Here is a 15,245-nt window from a genome sequence, read left to right as displayed (position 1 = left end):
AGGGATCTGATCAGGAAGGGTGGGGTCTCGACCAGGATCGGAAGGAAAGGCCCGGAGAAGTGGGGGCCTTTGGCCTGGAGATGAGAGGTGCCTGATCGAGGTTGGGGGCTTAGGTCGCGAGGGGCAGCGGTCCGAGGAGCTCCGGGTTTGGCCGCGAGGGGCCGGAAGGGCCTCCCCCCGGGAGGGGTGTGGTGCCTGGTGGTCCTGGGGAAGGAGCTCGGCTGCGAAGGAAAGAGGGATCTCGCCAAGGACGGAGCCAGTCGTGGTGACCAGTGCCCGGGGGAAACCCGGATTCCTCTGTGCCTGGGGCATTGATTCCGTTGCTAAGATGGAGAAACCGTTTGCACCGGACTCCTTTCCCGACTATATAACGGTCTGAGTCTTCTCTTTTTGGAGATTCTCAGGCCCTCCTACATACATATAGGTAAAAGATGGAGCTATGAGGACAGAATTCTCTTTGGTTTGTTTTTGTCCTATTCCAAAACTGTTTCTAAGGGGCCCAGGAGGGTCATGGCTACAAACATCCGAAGCCAACAGCCAGCTACGTACTGTCCCAGACATAGTGTTTGTTTTTATGAATTAATTGTATTTATTATTATTTTTAAATTAGACCAGAGAGAGACAGAGAAAGCAAACTGCCAGGCCCATGGACTAGAACTGTGGTTGCCCCTTCTGGAGTCCAGCACGTTAATCACCAGGTGACCTGTGTGCCCCAGCCCAGGCATGCTTTTCTACCATCCAGTCTGTCTTCTTAGCTCTTGAAGTACAGACGTTTTTCTGATGATTTATTTCAGGCACAGACTTGTGTTGTTCTTTAACCGATTACTAATCTAAGAATTTGAAATTCACCCATAGCCTACATGTCTCTGCTTCCAGATGTCCCACCTTTTGGGGCTGGACCAATGTAAAAGACATCTTGGGAACCACTGGATCTCAGCACCAGAGAAAATGCTTGTCTTTCTCCCTGCCAATCGCTCAATCTTGTGCTTAGTAATAAAACACATCAATTATTATTTCTACAGAGTTGGTTACTTCCATTGAGTTATAAACTCTGCTGGGCTTCTCATATTTGGATAATTTTCAGTATTGAGTGATCAACACTCTCCCCAGCTCATATACTACTCCTTTACTTCTGTAAAGAAGTATTTTTTTAAAACCACACTTTGCAACATAATGGGTTGTGGACTCAGTTTAGCCTGTAGTTATCAGCATAAAATGATATGCAGTTATTAGAATAGAATGGAGGGGGATAAAAATGTGCAACTCACGCAGTAAGGGCATTATTTTGTCTTCTGTTTTGCAGGTAAATCCCGTTTATCAGCATCTTTTATATCTTTTAGAGGATGCATTCCAAACTTTAATCCAGCCTCTGCCTCACCATGCCTTTAAAGTATTCTTTACCTGCAGCTTCCTTCTTTCTTTTTTTTTTTTTTTTTTATAGAAGTTACTTCTCCAAACTTCAACAAATGTTTTATCGAGCTTATTTTGCTGTGTTTTGTTTTAGATAGGGTCTCGGTGTGCTGTGATCCTCCTTCTTCAGCCTCCTGAGTTGCTGGGATTACAGCCTGAGGCCGCTGAACCTTGCTTTTTCAGGTGGGCCAGGAATCAATTCAGGCTTCCCACGTGACAACAGCGTTGAGCAACAGTGTCATCCAGTGGACTTGCTGGAGCTGGGTCTTGACCTGTCATTTTGCTTTAGTGAGAGAGCATGCTCTCAGAGTTTTTTGGTTTTTGAAGAGTCTCTCCATTTTGATCCTCTCCCCCAGCCTCCTAGTTAAGTAGGAGCTAAGCTAACAGGACCTGCTACTGAGCAACCTGTTCAAGTTGGTCCATGGAATCAACCCAGCCCTAGCCTCACGCAGTGGTGCTGTCACTTGCACCATTGTTGCTGAGCCCTTAACCTTAAGTTTTTAAGATAAATTATTTACCTAAGTAACCTCTGTAAATGTCCTTGATGCTTCAGTTTGCTTTCAAGACTTAAATATTCCTTCCAGTATCTGGGCAAGATCCTGAACTGTGTAATCCACGTTAATTACCACTCACCTGCTAGATAGACATAAGTTTTTAATAAATAACTATGTTTTGGGATCAGTGTACAAGAATAATGTGTTGCTAGCTGCTACAACTAAAATTTTCAGTAGCTTAAAACAAGGGTAATTCTTTCTAGCTGCCATAACTGTTTAATAATGCAGATGTCATCACTCAGTCAATGGGCCAGACTCCTCCTGTTTCTTAGAGGACGGGCCAACATTTCCTATAAAGGCTGAGAGTAAGTGCTTGAAGCTTTATGGGCCATAGGCTCTGTCTCGTCAGTTTAACTGCCTCTGCTGTTGTAGCTCCGTGGACAGTACTTTAAAAGGAATGGGTGTGGCTATGCTCTAGTGAAATTTTATTATAGAAACAGGCACCTGCTGGTTTTGGGTATAGACTATAGTTTGCTCATTCCTGCCATAAAGGTCAGAGATGTCCTCATTTAGTTAATGGTTGGGAAAAGGCATATCTACTTCTTAACCACATGAGCCTAGAATGGCATACCTATTCAGCATTTCTCTATTAGATCTTTGCCCCAAAAATAAGGCCCCATTTAGATAGAAGGGGGGAGGCTGGGAAACGTAGTCCCTGGCTGGACAGGTGCCTGCACTATGAAAGAGGGTACAGGGCTGGGGGTCACAACTAGCAGTCTCTACCACAAGCTTGTTCCCCTTAACTTGGGTTTCTTTTTCCACTGGGACACTTATTTGTCCCTGTCATAGTTATGGGAGAATATTAACATTAATATACTATGCAATATTTGTGACCTTTTTTTTTTTTTTAAGCAACAGAATCTTATTTCAAACAAAATTGTAGGAAGAATCTCTCTGTAAAACACCACACACGAACACTCTAGAATTGAAGCAGGGGTAGGATGGGAGTGACAAAATGCTATTGGCTCAGCCTTTTCCTTGACAGACAGAATGACCATCGGGTACTTTTTGAGGGAACAGGCAACCATGATGTGAAAACCAAAGTCATAGCATTAATACTTTGAAAATAATGTATGGAAATAATATAAAGTTATAGAAATCACCAGTGCATTAAAGAAAAAAAAAAACAACCCTGAAATTTAAGTCCTTCTAAATAACTCCTAACACTTCTGTTAAAATTCTTAGATAACTACAATCTCTTTTGGATAGCACCATTTCTGAACTTACTGAACTTATTAAGGGAATTCATTATAATAAGGGACCGTGTCTCACTCTTTTCCCTCTCTGCTTTCTCCACTGTAGTCAAGTTGTTGATATTTTGATCCTTCAGTTTTCTTTAGGGAAGTTGAGGGAGCCTTAATGGCTAAGAGCCAGATCCTGCATGGCTGACCATACAGTTCAAATCTGGGCTTTTAAAACCATGCAGGGCACATGTGCATGCATGCCCCAAATCTCAACAGGATAGAGAAATGGAGAAGGATTGTGGCATAACTGTGCCTGCCTGTGGAGGGCTTTCTTTCTCTCTTTCTTTCTTTGTCGCTGGCAAACACATGTACCCTCTGATAATTATGATACAAAAAAAAAGAAAAAAGAAAAGTTGGAGGTATTTAATCTCTAAATACCCATCATTGCTTCAAAAAACTAAAGGATAGTCTAGTCTACTATTAAATAAGCTAGCAACTTCCTGTTCTTTTATGTATGTATTTATTTTCTCCCAAGAATGATTTCCCCCCCAGGATTCCATCTTTATTAAGAACATCATTTTGGGACCAGCAGATAGAGTAATGGTGACGTTGCTGGACTTCCACGTAGTCAACTGCAGTTCGAGTCCTGGACCCAGTGGCTTCAGACTCTTGCCAAGTATGTGTGCATGCGTGCATGCTCCAAGATCACAAGAGGAGGATAGAGGAGAAGGGATTGCAGTGTGGCCATCCCCCCCAGGGCAGGGGGGATTACTCGCTTTCTGTTTCTCTGACTCTCCCTATATAAAAAAACCTCTTAAGAAAAAAAAAAAAAGACAAAACAACAACAAACCCCTAAAAACGTCATCTTCAGAGTTGACATGTGGTGGTACTCTTTTTAAATGCATAGAATAAATGCAAAAAAATGTTGTTTTTAAAAAAGACCATTAGTTAGGAGAGAAATTAAAGCCTGTCAGGAATTAGTGTGGTAGGTAATTCACTTTTGGGGATTTCATTAAGTGATTAACCAACAGCTATTTATTCAATGCGTGCTATGCACAAAGAAATCTGAGCCTAGAGGGCATAAAAGACTTTTAATCTAGAAGGGAAGACAAGACTAAGATAATAACTTATACACAGCACTTTAGTTAATGGAACAAAAGAGTTATTGTAAAGAGAAAAAAGTCATTTGGTAAGAAATACAAAAAAAGTGCACACATACTTGCTAATGTGAGGGTCTTTGTTTATCCACTCGTTCTATAATACATTCATTCACTAAATATTTATAATGTGATTTACTAAATTCCAAGTACTGTGAGGCAGTAAAAGAGAAAAGCACGGTCCCTGCTTTCATGGAAGTCATAGTGAGTTTTGAGCAGTCATAAGATCAGGAAAATCCGCATCGCCAGGAAATTTTGAAAAAGACAAATTTTCAAGCCCCATCTTTAAAGGTAGGGCCCAGCAATCTATGTGGTAACAAGCCTTTGAGGAAAAAAAGTTTTAGGGAGATTTTTGCTATAGGACACATGTGCTCGCCAGAGACACAGAAAGAGAGAAAGTGAAAAATCACACCCTAGGGGAGATGGTCATGCTACAATCCTGTCTCCTCCATTCTCCTCTTGGGATTCCGGGCACGCATGCACATGTGCCTGGCATGAGTTTCAAGCTGCTGGGTCCAGGACTCGAACCACAGTCTGCCATGCAGGACTCCAGTGCCACCACCACACCAGCACCTGCTGGCCCCTTTCAGGTAACTTTTGATGCACAGTAGCTTCTGAGAAGCACTAGTTAAGTATTAGGAAAATATCACTGTGGACAGTAGTTTCATGAAGAAAGGAGAATTTGAACAAAACTCTTAAATTAAGAGGTTATGGAGGTGAGGAAGGAGAGGACTTGCCTACTGTGAGCGAATCCACGGACGATATTCTAGAAATATTTGTCAACAGCTCCAATAGGTCTCCTCCTTGCTATTACCTTAGTTCAGGACCTTGTCATCTTTTATCCAATCTTAACTGTCTTCCATCTGTGCATTCCCTCATCCTTCTAATCCATTCTGTACACTGCTGCCACAGTGGCCTTTCTCTCTCTCTCTCTTGTCATAAAATGTGTGTGCTTCCCAGAGACAGAGCGACAGAGAGATACACAGAGAGAAAGTGAGAAATCATCCCCCAGAGGGGATAACCATGTTGCAATCCCTTCTCCTCCTCTTGGGGTTCTGGGCAGACATGCACACACATCCAGAGTGATTTTCAAACCACTGGGTCTGGGACTTGAACTGTGGTCAGTCATGTGGGATTCCAGCTCCTTAACCACTGTGCTACCTGCAGGCCCCCACAGTGGTCTTTCTAAAGCACACATCTGATCATGTTATTCTGGTGAAAGGTTTCCTATGAATTTAGCATCAAAGAAAGTACTGTACATTTTCTTCACACTTAAAGGATTGTACATCAATAAAGAGAGGAGAGAGCAAGTTTGGGTACTTTTTCACTCATCAGGTTTTAGTTATAACCACATGTACTTGTTCTAATTCTTCTTATGGAATGAGGGTCATCCCAAGAAGTGACAGCCCAGGCCAGGGATCAAAGATGACTCAAAGTCAACTGAACGATTTCGGACAAATTTCCAAATCCACTTCAATCCAAAACTAACCAGGAAAAGCTAAACTTCACCCAAATTCTTCTCTAGAGGTGGGAAAGAAGGTAGAACACTATACTTGGAAACAACCTCCTCAAAAAGCAGTGCCCAGAAACAAACATGACTAGCAAAATTCACACAGAAGATAGTGGGTAAATGACAGATTGTCAATAAATAATATTTGGCTTCTTCCCTCATGTTACATTTTTCGATAGCTTCACAGCCAGCCCTAAACAAATCAATTTAACGAATTTTTCACACTTTGAATAAATGTCAACATTCTTCTCTATTCTTGTTTGCATTCTTGTCAGACATTGGGTGTGATATTTTGAGCACTGCCCCAGATTTGGCGACAATTTTTAAAAAGTAAAAACTTGAGGGACCAGCAGGTGGCCTAATGGTTATGTGGCTGGGCTCCCACGTAGTTGACCATTCCTCAAGTTCCTGACTGTGCCTTCAAACTCATGCCCGGTGTCAGTGCCCAAGATCTGGAGAGGAGAATGAAAGAGAAGGGATTTGCAACCTGGCCATGCCCCCGGTGGGTGATTTCCTGCATTCTGTCTCTCCCGTGAGTGCAAGAGCCCTATAGCAAAAATCTCTCTTAAAAAAAAAAATGTAAAAATTTGATCATTACACAAAAGGTATTAATAAGACTAAAATGAGGGGGGGGTGGGCGGGACACTGCAATCATTTTATATCTTGGCGGACCTTTAAACATTTGTCTTTATTAGATTTTTGCCATAAGGTTAATCTACTTTGTCTCTGTGAGACAGAGACAAAGAGATGAAAAGTCAGAGACAAAGAGATGAAAAGTCAGAAATGTGCAAGTGTGAGGTGGGTGGGATGGCCATTCCACAATCCCTTCTCTTCCATCTCTCTCCAGATTTTGGGCACACGTGCACATGCGCCAGCCGTGTCTCTCAGGTCACCGGTTCCAGGACTTGAACCAGGGAATCGGACAACGTGGGGTCCAGTGCCTTAACCAGCCACCTGCTGGCCCTAGAGGTTTATTTTAAAAAGAGATATATACAACTCTGTAATGTATATGTCCCAACAAACGGTCTCAATATGTTTGCACATTAATATTCCACTATGAAATTATTTTAAATGCCTGCACTAGGAAGCACCACAAAATACACAACCAATCTCTGGGCGTTTTGCTTGGTTTTTGTAGTTGTACTTAACTTCGGGAGGCAGAGTAGTAACTTGGAGGCTATTTCTCTGTTTCCTAGAACTGGAATATATGATGGCGTCCCTTTTCCGACGTTCACATCGTCACCCCGTTTTTAAATCCTTTGAAATAGGCGACCACGCTAACTCCTCGCGTTACCTGCACATCCTCACTTATCTGAGAGTCAGTGAGGTCACGGGGACGTTTCTCTGCGACTGTAAACAGGGACCCGGCTAATGCTAAGCGCCTGATCGCGGCCAAGGTGACAAGACGCCTGGTCAACCTGCTGCAGGCGCCTCGGATGACGCATGCGTTCGAGCGCGTGCGTGCGTGCGTGCGTACGTGCGCGCGCGCGCGTGCGCAAAGCGAACGTCGTCGCGGAGGACGGTGGGTGCGGGGCCTGCGCGCGCCCTGGGACAGGTATCAGCTGCTCTCTGCTCCTCTTGCTACGTCTCCACCGCCAGACAGGGTCGGGTTAGGTTTCCAGAGGATAACCGGAGGACCGGGGGCCCTGTTTATTTGCCTCTCGCCATGCTTTCTTCTCGTGGGGATTCGGGGGCGCTTGAGAGGCGGTTCTGGGCTCGGTCACTCCCCCGTGCTCTCCGCCCTTGGCCTCCGGTACCCCTGGAGTGATCTCTAGCCTGTCCTTCCCCGGGATGACCCGGTTAGAGAAGGTGAGAGGGGTGGAGAGACCCGTCCCTATCCCGCAGTCCCAAGCGTTGTCACAGAGTCGATTCTCCACCCAAGTCTCCAGACGCTTAATCTGAAGCTCTTGGTCCCGGCGGGGTTTTCAAAAAGTGGCCCAACATCTTTAAGTATTGAACATTGAAAACACCTACTTGTCCCGCTTCAAAGAATTGGCCTTGAAACGTGTTCTGAGTGCCACTGACACCAGAAATGCTTTTGAGAATAAGTCCTCGGTGATCCTGAAAAGTGGATGGGTCCTACGCCCCACATCAGGCTAGGGGTGCCTTTCAGTTTTTTGTTGCACTTGCTGATTTGGCTCATTGAATTTATCTGTCTTTGACTCTGTGAAGGTCCTTACGGTCTGAAAAAAGAGTTAAATCTACACATAGTTTGCTGATGAATTACAAAGTTAAATGATAGAACATTAGTTTCCCTGCACAGTTCACATGAAACATGCAAAAGAACACCTCCAGTGTTGCTTCTTGGATTTTTAATGTATCCCCCGTGTGTGTTTGTGGTCTGTTATAGGAATATATTTCCGATTACCTGAATCTCAACCATGTTGTCAAACTGCTTAGCAAATTTCCTAAAAACTACAAGCCCTCATCTTCTCTACCCAAGATTATGCCAGCGGTTAACAAGAAGTAAAAGGAGGCTCTTTGGCACTGCAGCAACGTCCAAATTTCGAAGGCGGGTTGTCATTACAGGCATTGGCTTAGTGACTCCTCTGGGTGTTGGAACTCAACTGGTTTGGGAGCGTCTTATCCGAGGAGAAAGTGGAATTGTTTCACTCACTGGTGAAGAGTATAAGAGTATTCCTTGCAGTGTTGCTGCGTATGTGCCAAGAGGTGGTGATGAAGGTCAGTTCAATGAACAAAACTTCGTGTCCAAGTCAGAAATCAAGTCTATGTCTTCTCCTACCATCATGGCCATTGGGGCTGCAGAGTTAGCCATTAAAGATTCCGGCTGGCATCCTCAATCCGAAGCTGACCAAGCAACTACTGGTGTTGCAATTGGCATGGGAATGGTTCCTCTTGAAGTCGTTTCTGAAACTGCTTTGATGTTTCAGACAAAAGGTTATAATAAAGTCAGCCCGTTCTTTGTCCCTAAGATTCTGATCAATATGGCAGCAGGCCAGGTCAGCATTCGATATAAACTCAAGGGTCCCAATCATGCAGTGTCCACAGCCTGCACCACAGGAGCTCATGCTGTGGGAGACTCTTTTAGATTCATAGCCCATGGTGATGCCGACGTGATGTTGGCTGGAAGTACAGATTCCTGCATTAGCCCTTTATCTCTTGCTGGGTTTTCCAGAGCCCGAGCTCTGAGCACGAACTCAGATCCTAAGTTGGCGTGTCGGCCATTTCATCCAGAAAGAGATGGTTTTGTAATGGGAGAAGGCGCAGCCGTGCTGGTGCTGGAAGAACACGAACATGCTATTCAGAGAGGGGCCCGGATCTATGCAGAAGTTTTGGGCTATGGACTCTCAGGCGATGCTGGTCACATAACGGCTCCTGATCCTGAAGGAGAAGGGGCCTTAAGGTAAAGACTGATTGTTTTGTTCTGAATACTTCTTCAAGTAAGAAACTTTGTCGAAGTCCCAAATTAGGGAAAATTGTAGTATCTGGCCTACGTGTCCAGTATCTTTGGTTCCATTTTAGAGTAAATGTATAAAATTTGTTTTTTTTAGTTACTTGCTTTAAGCATTTGAAAACATTTGAACATACTTATGAAAATTGGATTTTATTATATATTAGTTAAGGCCAAAAAAGATGATATTTTATTAGAAATTATACAGTCCATAGGCTTGTGTGTTTAGCTCACGGTGGTGAGTCAGTCTGAGGTACTGGGTGTAACTCATTTTTCCCAGGCAGATGGTACGGTATTCCAACTCACATTGAAAATGGGATTCTCTTATTAGAGCAAAGGACTCTTCATCCAGTGTACTTGGATACCTACGTTTTCCCATATAAGCCATACAGATAAAGACTCTCCTGTTAAAATTAAACTTAGTTCAGGCCACACACGGTAGCATGTGCTAGAGGCTGTTGCGTGGCAGGCTGAGGCCACGTGGGAAACCCGGATTTGATTTTCAGACTACTCTAAAAAACTAGGAGTCGTGGTGCCTGCCTGTGGTCCTAGCTACTTGGGAGGCTGAGGCAGGGGGATTGTGACAGATTAGGTCTTGTCTGAAAATATCCCCCAACACACACAAAATAAAACACAAAAAATTAAACTTAGTTCTGATAGTTTTCTTTTTTCTTTCTTGTGTAGGTGTATGGCTGCTGCTATAAAAGATGCAGGTGTACAGCTGGAAGAGATATCCTATGTCAATGCACATGCTACTTCCACACCATTGGGAGATGCTGCTGAAAACAAAGCTATTAAACACCTCTTCAAAGACCACGCATCTTCCCTTGCAATTTCTTCAACTAAGGGAGCCACAGGACATCTCCTGGGAGCAGCAGGGGCTGTTGAGGCTGCTTTTACCACACTAGCGTGCTATTATAAAAAACTACCGCCTACTTTAAACCTGGATTGTACAGAACCAGAATTTGATCTCAATTATGTTCCACTCAAGGCACAGGAATGGAAAACTGAGAAAAGACGTATTGGACTCACCAATTCTTTTGGTTTTGGTGGTACCAATGCAACTCTTTGTATTGCTGGTATGTAGATCAAATCATTTGTAATCAAATGTGGATTTTTTTTTAATGTTATAAGCGAAGAAATAATATGTCTGTGAATATTTATATATCAGCACCCAGATACCCTTTGTTAAAGTTTCTCAGCCCTGGCACTATTGATTGGTAGGGTAATTCTTTGCTGGGGTATGAGGGGCTGTCCTGTGCATTGCAGAATGTTTATCAGCGCCTTGGTTTCTTCCTATGAAATTCTAATAGCACTTCCTTCTCCAGATGGGACAACCGAAAATGTCTCTAGACATTGCCACATGTTTTCTGGACAGCAAAATAACCTCACATGGGAACCACAGATCTAAGTTTTCCTAATAGGATAGATCAAACAACTTTTCAAATGGCATTTTTCTTGCTCCTGCCTGTTTCTCAGATGTTTGGTAAGTAGCTACTCTGCTAGGCAGGATTACTGCCTTGTACAACTCTGGGTGCATCATCCATATACAATATAAGGAAGGAATATAACTAAAATATAATATAACCATTATTGGTCAACTAATCTAGCCCTTTTTTCTTTATAATATCCATACTGTAATTCAGTAAATTAATGGAATTTCCCTAATGTTCCAAGCCATCGGTTCTCTAGAAGGAGGAAGTGAAACTGATTTGTTATTTATGCTGACACCTAGTGATTTATTTTATTTTGTTTTATTTTATGTTTTTTGCTATAGAGTGCCTGTACTCACCAGAGAGAGATATAGAGAGGGAAAGTGAGAAATCACTCCCCAGAGGGCATGGCCACGTTGTAGTCCCTTCATTTTCCTCTCAGGATTTGAGCATGCACATACACATGGTTGGTGTCACACATGCTTGGCATGATTTTCAATCTGCCAGGTCTGGGGCTTGAACTGTGGTCAGCCATGTGGGAATCCAGCACCATAACCACCATGCTACCTGCTGGCTCCAACTGGCACCTACTATTTAATGTAAATAAAGGTCTTTGGTTAGTATGGACATTGTCCTGTGTCTTCTAACATTCTACCATAAGTGCTGGTGGTTCTTTTACTTTCCTGCCACATGGCTGACCATGGTTTGAGTCCTGGACCTGGTGGCTTGCTTTCTCACTCACTCTCTCTCTTTCTCTATCTTTGGCAAAATTCATGTGAAAAATAACAATAATAATAAATAAATAAATAATTATTTTTTTAAAAAAGACACAGATGTTATGTGATATATACTCATTAAAATGTCTTTTTTTTTTTTTCTTCTTTTAAGTAGAGAGGTTTTCGCTATAGGGCATATGTGCTTGCAGGAGAAACAGAGAGACAGAACGTGAGAAATCACCCCCCAGAGGGGATGGCCATGCTGCAATCCCTTCTCCTCTTGGGATTCTGGGCACGTACACACATCCTCCCAGAGTGAGTTTTAAGCTGCCGGGTCTGGGACTCAAATCACGGTCAACTATGTGGGAATCCAGTGATGTAACCATTATGCCCTGTGCTCATCCTGCTCATTAAAATATCTTAAAGCAGTGTGGAAGAGATAAGTCAGTCCTCTCTCTACACCCCTCACTACCAGCTAATTCCATTTTACAACCTCACTGGGAGCTGAAATATGTGTGGGCAATTTTGTCGTGCCTAACTTCAACAAACAGCACATGAAAACTTTCTTTTACTGCTTAATTGCACCATGGCCAACCTCTGTTAAAGATGCCCCAGAGGTAAAGAAACTACCAGAAGATCACCCTCCTATCTAGAGTGGTTTAGTGGGAGAACTGGGGGGATTTAGACTCAGTAGGTCTGGATCTTATTCACTCCACTGAGCTTCAGTTCTGATCTGCAACATAGAAACAATAATACTCAAATATGGCTGATCAATACATTAACTCTAACTCTCTGTTCAAGGAATGGCATTATATTAAGAGAGAGGAGTCTGGTATATTCCATATTACTAAATTCTCTAGGAGCAAGTTCAGAAAATTGTATGACTATTATTATTGTGTTGTCTTCCTGCCCTATAATGGCATGGACAAAACTGTTGCCAAGGTCAAAAGCACCATATCCAGGCCTCAGAAATTCCCCCTAAAATGAGCGGTGTGAAGCATTGAAATATTAACAAAGACGCTTATAACATTCTGAAGAGATGAAAGCTTAGAAAGCTCTTTTTTGGCTGGCTCAGGCACCCCTTTCTAGCAGTAGGGGTGGATTAGATGACCTCTCAAGGTTTTTTTCTAGCCACGGTTTTGTTTTTTGATGTCTATTTAAAGATTATGCTAATACTGCTGAGGTGAAATCCTTTGTACACAAGGATGGTTGAAAATACTCACTCATGACCTGAATCTATGCCTGCCCGGTTAAAATTGTATCTTGAGATTAACTAGACTCAATTGCTCATGTTTTATACAAGCTGGTGGATCTTTTTTCCTCCTCAAGATGATTTCTCTGTGTGTGTGCTTGTATTTTGGTCTAAGGCAAGGGGGAGAAGGTTGATAAAAAATGCATTCAGATGTAGAAGGAATTCGATTATTTTAATAACTAAGCTCAGTTATCATATTGCGGTCCAGAAAGATGGATGAATAATAATGTAGAATGCAAAGATCCAGGAGGTAATCCCCTAGACAAGGCATTGCTACAGCAGCATATTAACAAGAAGAGCCATTTTAGCAGAGAACAAAGAAAGCAAGCCCCCAAATCATAAGCACCTTGTAGCTAGTAAGTAAATTGCATCAAACTTTAGGCAAATAGGCTCTGGAGTCAGCCTGCCTGGGTTCAGATACTGGTTCTGTCTCATAAGAATTTTGCACCTTGGCAATTTATCTAACTTCTTTGTACTTTATATGTTTCATCGGTGAAATAGGGGGAATAAGGGTAGTATCTATTTCTGAGGGTTGTGAAGATTAACTGAGTTAATACAGGTATAGTGGTTAGTGGAGTGGCTGGAAAGGAACATGCTCCATAATAGTGATTAATTCAGAATACGAGGTCTTGCTGTGCTTCATCTTGTTTGCTTTTTGTTTTTGTTTCTTTACATTATGGAAAGTGGCAAACATACTAACAAATATGGAAAGGAGTAAAAACTCTGTTAGTTTACATTCTGAACTTTGAGTGTATACTGGACAGGGACCAAGACATATAGAAAGAGACTAGGCTTTGTATTCTGGAAAAGTTTCTTTAAATTCTGGCTCTGTCATTGAGTACCCAAATTTAAGTTCTTTTGATCACTTTTTTTTCCCTTATCCGTGAGAAGTTACAATACTTACCGTATAAGTATCCATTCATTCATTAAGCACTTACTGGCATGAATTACTTATAAAGAATTGTACAAAATAAATGCTAAGGATAAGATAATATATATGAAAGTAATAGATTTGAATAATAGTAGTTGCTCAATAAGTAGCAGCTATTATTATTATTGCTATTTTTGTTATTATTATTACCACTGTGCATCAGTAAATCAGCAATCTTTTGAAATTATACTAGTACAAATATCACATCATCTAGCCCTCTGACCGTAAGTCAGGAGCCCCCAGACTGGTATCCTTCCAGGGCCTTCTCTCCCAGGAGAAAAGTGTTTTTCTCCCTAAATGAAAGTACCACACCAGTCTGCAATGGTATGTGATTTCTGACAGTCCTGCTCAACTGTATCCTAGGAGGAGATTAAGCTGATTACCGTGAATATCATTCCATTTCACAATGGTTGATACGTATTTGCTAGTAATTTTGATCTGGTAAGGAGTCAGTCAGTAGAAAATTAGACATTTAAATGATTCTTATTAGCTGTTCCTCACAAATAATCGGGCTATAATCTAACTCATGATTCTTGGCAAAGCGATTCTTATTTCATTTATCACAAATAATTATTATTTATTACTTTGAATTTCTTAAATGTTTTCAATTTTTTTTTTCATTATTCTTTTTGGGGAAAAAAAACCTTTGCGATAGCTTAGTGTGTTAATCTCAATTTCACAGATGGGGAATATGGGACAGTTCTTTGGCAAACAGCAATGTATCCTGTTGCACTAAAAAAAATTAGGCAAAGTTCTCTCCTAATGAGCAACCACAACCAGCACCTACTATTAAACAAGAAACATCTTTACACACACACACACACACACACACACACACACACACACACACACGATAGAAAAGATGCTCTTTGAGGCCAGTCAGTGGTAGTTAGGGCAGCTGGATTCCACACAGCCAATTGAGTGGCTCAGATCCTGAAACCGATGGCTTGATAAACATGCCAGGAGTGTGTGTGTGTGTGTGTGTGTGTGTGTGTGTGTGTGTACCCAAAACTCCAAGAGGAGAATGGAGGAGAAGGGATTAACGGTGTGGCTGACCTTCTCAAAGGACAATTTCTCACTTTCTCTTCTTCTCTCTTTGTCTCTCTCCTGACTGTAGTAAACACACACAAACACACACACACAAATGCTCTTGGATCAATGCTTGTAATGTCCCACAACAAACAAGCTCTTTGCTTGATTTCTGTCCCCAAAATTCATGTTGAAAAAGCTCAGCTAAACAATAGTAATCCCATTCCCTCTCTGCTGGTTTCCTATCTTCAGAATGCCTCGTCTCCCTCTTGTCCGTTTCTACTCATTTAACTCAGCTTCTCAGTCAACTTTTGCTTTGTCACAACTACAAAATTTCAGTTGCATGCAACTATAAGTGTTCCTAGCTCATGCACCTGTTGGCTGACCTGGTTCTGCTTAATGCCAAAGACCCAGCGTCTACCCAGGTTAGGTTTCTCATGATCATGACTTGGGTGCAGTAGCATAGGGTTAGTGCACAAACAATGGTAAACCTTTGCCGGTGGTGCATCCCATTGGCCAGAACAGGCATATGACCTCTCCCAAAGTTGAGGGTGGGGAACTTGACCAACCACGAGGCATCATCAGGATTTTGATATATTATTGGTGGAAGCTGAAAGACTAAAGTCCTGCAGACAGTGACAGCACCTTCCTCTTTCC

The 15,245-nt window shown here is 42.3% G+C and overlaps 1 protein-coding gene across 3 annotated transcripts; it reads left to right on the top strand.

The window, feature by feature from the left end:
- The first annotated feature begins 7,314 nt into the window (after positions 1-7,314).
- OXSM (3-oxoacyl-ACP synthase, mitochondrial) lies at positions 7,315-10,756 on the top strand. Of its 3 annotated transcripts, none has more exons than XM_027773762.1 (4): positions 7,315-7,370; positions 8,166-9,179; positions 9,912-10,306; positions 10,556-10,756. In XM_027773762.1, exons 2-4 carry the CDS (start codon positions 8,197-8,199, stop codon positions 10,636-10,638), a joined length of 1,461 nt encoding a protein of 486 aa, XP_027629563.1. In that variant the 5' UTR covers positions 7,315-7,370; positions 8,166-8,196; the 3' UTR covers positions 10,639-10,756. The 3 variants fall into 3 exon arrangements, with proteins under 3 accessions (XP_027629563.1, XP_006153382.1, XP_027629564.1); XM_027773763.1 differs by lacking the exon at positions 7,315-7,370 and adding an exon at positions 7,379-7,624; XM_006153320.3 differs by having other exon boundaries at positions 9,912-10,756.
- The last annotated feature ends 4,489 nt before the right edge of the window (positions 10,757-15,245 follow it).

This window comes from Tupaia chinensis, unplaced genomic scaffold (genome assembly GCF_000334495.1).
Source record: "Tupaia chinensis unplaced genomic scaffold, TupChi_1.0 Scaffold000368_1, whole genome shotgun sequence".
NCBI lineage: Eukaryota > Metazoa > Chordata > Mammalia > Scandentia > Tupaiidae > Tupaia > Tupaia belangeri.
This window is presented reverse-complemented; position numbering and strand designations above follow the sequence as displayed.

Bases quoted from the DNA above. Each gene is read 5' to 3' on its own strand.
- OXSM (XM_027773762.1), top strand. From the start codon at position 8,197: ATGTTGTCAAACTGCTTAGCAAATTTCCTAAAAACTACAAGCCCTCAT. The intron at 9,180-9,911 runs GTAAAGACTGAT...TTTCTTGTGTAG, and splicing joins GAAGGAGAAGGGGCCTTAAG to GTGTATGGCTGCTGCTATAA. The intron at 10,307-10,555 runs GTATGTAGATCA...TTCCTTCTCCAG, and splicing joins TGCAACTCTTTGTATTGCTG to ATGGGACAACCGAAAATGTC.